This window comes from Aplysia californica, unplaced genomic scaffold, assembly GCF_000002075.1.
Source record: "Aplysia californica isolate F4 #8 unplaced genomic scaffold, AplCal3.0 scaffold00522, whole genome shotgun sequence".
Lineage (NCBI taxonomy): Eukaryota > Metazoa > Mollusca > Gastropoda > Aplysiida > Aplysiidae > Aplysia > Aplysia californica.
The window spans coordinates 546,419-548,435 of NW_004797792.1; the positions used below are offsets into that span (position 1 = coordinate 546,419).

Here is a 2,017-nt window from a genome sequence, read left to right on the forward strand (position 1 = left end):
ACACACACACACATACACAGAGACCGAGAGGCGAACGTACAACACCGAGCACTCAAGCACAATATGCTAGATCTACCCGCCAACGCAAAAGAGCTCCAATTTACTCAGTGGCAATTGACACTACCTTAACATTTATGTACTAATAGTAGTAAAGAAAAAATAAAAGTTTATCGTACAAAACAAAACTTTTAAACTAAACAGATTACGTTTTACATTGTATGTTTTTGTGTTCCTGTTTTTCCTCATTTCGCTGAAGAAAGCCAGCCATGGTTCTCACGCCGTTCCCAGATCCCCCGGTCGGCTCTAGTACAGACTGTTCTGGAGGCTGCAGACCGAAAACCCCGCAGCAAAACAAGGGTGGTCAGGTTGCGTCACAAAAGAAGAAAGGGGCCAATAATAACAAAAAGAAACATTTCATTGTTCCCAAGAATGAAAAAAACAATGGCAAACAGGAAGGGCCGACATCTGGTAAAGCTGGCCAGGCCCAAGCATCGGTTCAAAAGCCCCAGGCAGTCGGTCAAAACGGTGCAGCTCAACGCCCTCAGGAAAAGGGACGTAATAGCCCGGCTCAAAAGCCTCCAGTAAAGGGACATAATGGGGTTGTACAACATCGTCAAGCGTTCCGCCAGAATGGCGCAGATCACCACCGTCTGTTGGGTGGCCGACCAAACGGACGAGTGCCGCATTATGTGTCAGTGACACACCGTGGCCCAAGCTTCCAGCCTCCGGCAATGTCCCGCACTGGCCCCTCACAGCGCCCCCTCACGGTGTCCACGGACAACCGGGTCTCCGAACCTCTCTTTGTAGATGCAGCCGCCGCCGCCGCCGCCGGCGCAGCCCCCTTGGTCACACCCCCGGCCCTCACGGTCGCCACCCAGTTTATGGAGACCGACGCCCCGCCGCCCAACTGCCAAGCAATATACATGTCAAGCTACCAAGCTATCCAGTCATCAAACTTTCACTGCCCCATTTCATCTGCTAACGGAGTATTGGCCGCCCAGTCTATGGTGCGCATGGCGTCAGCGTCCCCCCACACAAACTACATGATGGCCGCCCAGCCAGACCCCAGCCACGCCCCCTGCCAACCGCCGTCACTTATCTACCCCATGGATACATCAACTGCGCCACCAATTCCACATCTTCCTCCCCCACCACATCATCTACCCTCACCTGGTCTGTTGGCCCCGCCCCCTACCCCGATCACGCCCACCCCTGTCCGCATAGAGGAGACCCTGGGCATGACCAAGCTGGCCAGCGGTCAGTACATCCAGCATTGGGGAGAAGATGTGTGGATCTCTGTCACCATCCCGGTGCCAGACGAGTCGAGAGAGCATGGAGCCGGCCCACACAACAAGGACCAAGTCATGTTTATTGCCCTGGAACCTGAGCGCGCAGGTTGGCTTCTTATTATTGCTCTTATTTTAGTCAATCTTGGGATAAAAAGAAAAATTATAACATAACGGTTATTTCCATAGCAGCCGCTCCCACGATACATCTCGTCAAAGGCTGGCGGGTGCTCTGGTGTGTTTTTCCCTTCTTTCTTTTCCTATATCTGTCGTCTTTACCCCCCCCCCCCCCTTTCTTTGAATATATTATACTCTTTGTAGTCTCTCTATACTCTATAGTAGTGAAGCCCCCCTTCTTTGTTTTATTGTGTTTTTTACTTTCTTGTAACACTTTTAATCTTGGGGGCGCTAATATGACCCCAGTGTGTACCAAGTGCCGCAAAACTCTTACTACATCTAAATGAAAACAATACATCTCTAGGCACTTTACAATGCCTTGAAAACATAAAATACTTGTTCGTGAATATATATGTGTACCTACATGTACGCTCTTTAGACTACTGAGGCTAAGAGTTGCGAGCGCCGCAAAACCTCTACAAAAATAAAAATACAAAACATAAAACGTAGACATTCCAATCGTCACAGCGCAATCGATGACGATAATAACATGCACTTCACACACGAAGAACATAATTACACTACCAGTTGTCTGTTGAAGATGTACGGGTTAG

At 49.5% G+C, this 2,017-nt stretch overlaps 1 protein-coding gene across 2 annotated transcripts in view; it reads left to right on the forward strand.

The window, feature by feature from the left end:
* The window catches only part of LOC101848309 (pollen-specific leucine-rich repeat extensin-like protein 1), a 4,426-nt gene extending 2,865 nt beyond the window's left edge, over nt 1-1,561 (forward strand). The window contains exon 2 of one of the 2 annotated variants that reach the window (XM_013086934.2): nt 257-1,561. In XM_013086934.2, coding sequence (XP_012942388.1) covers nt 267-1,460 — 1,194 coding nt within the window. In that variant the 5' untranslated portion in view covers nt 257-266 and the 3' untranslated portion in view covers nt 1,461-1,561. The remainder of the gene's footprint in view (nt 1-256) is intronic. The other variant, XM_013086935.2, reaches the window with a different exon arrangement.
* Nucleotides 1,562-2,017: the final 456 nt, after the last annotated feature.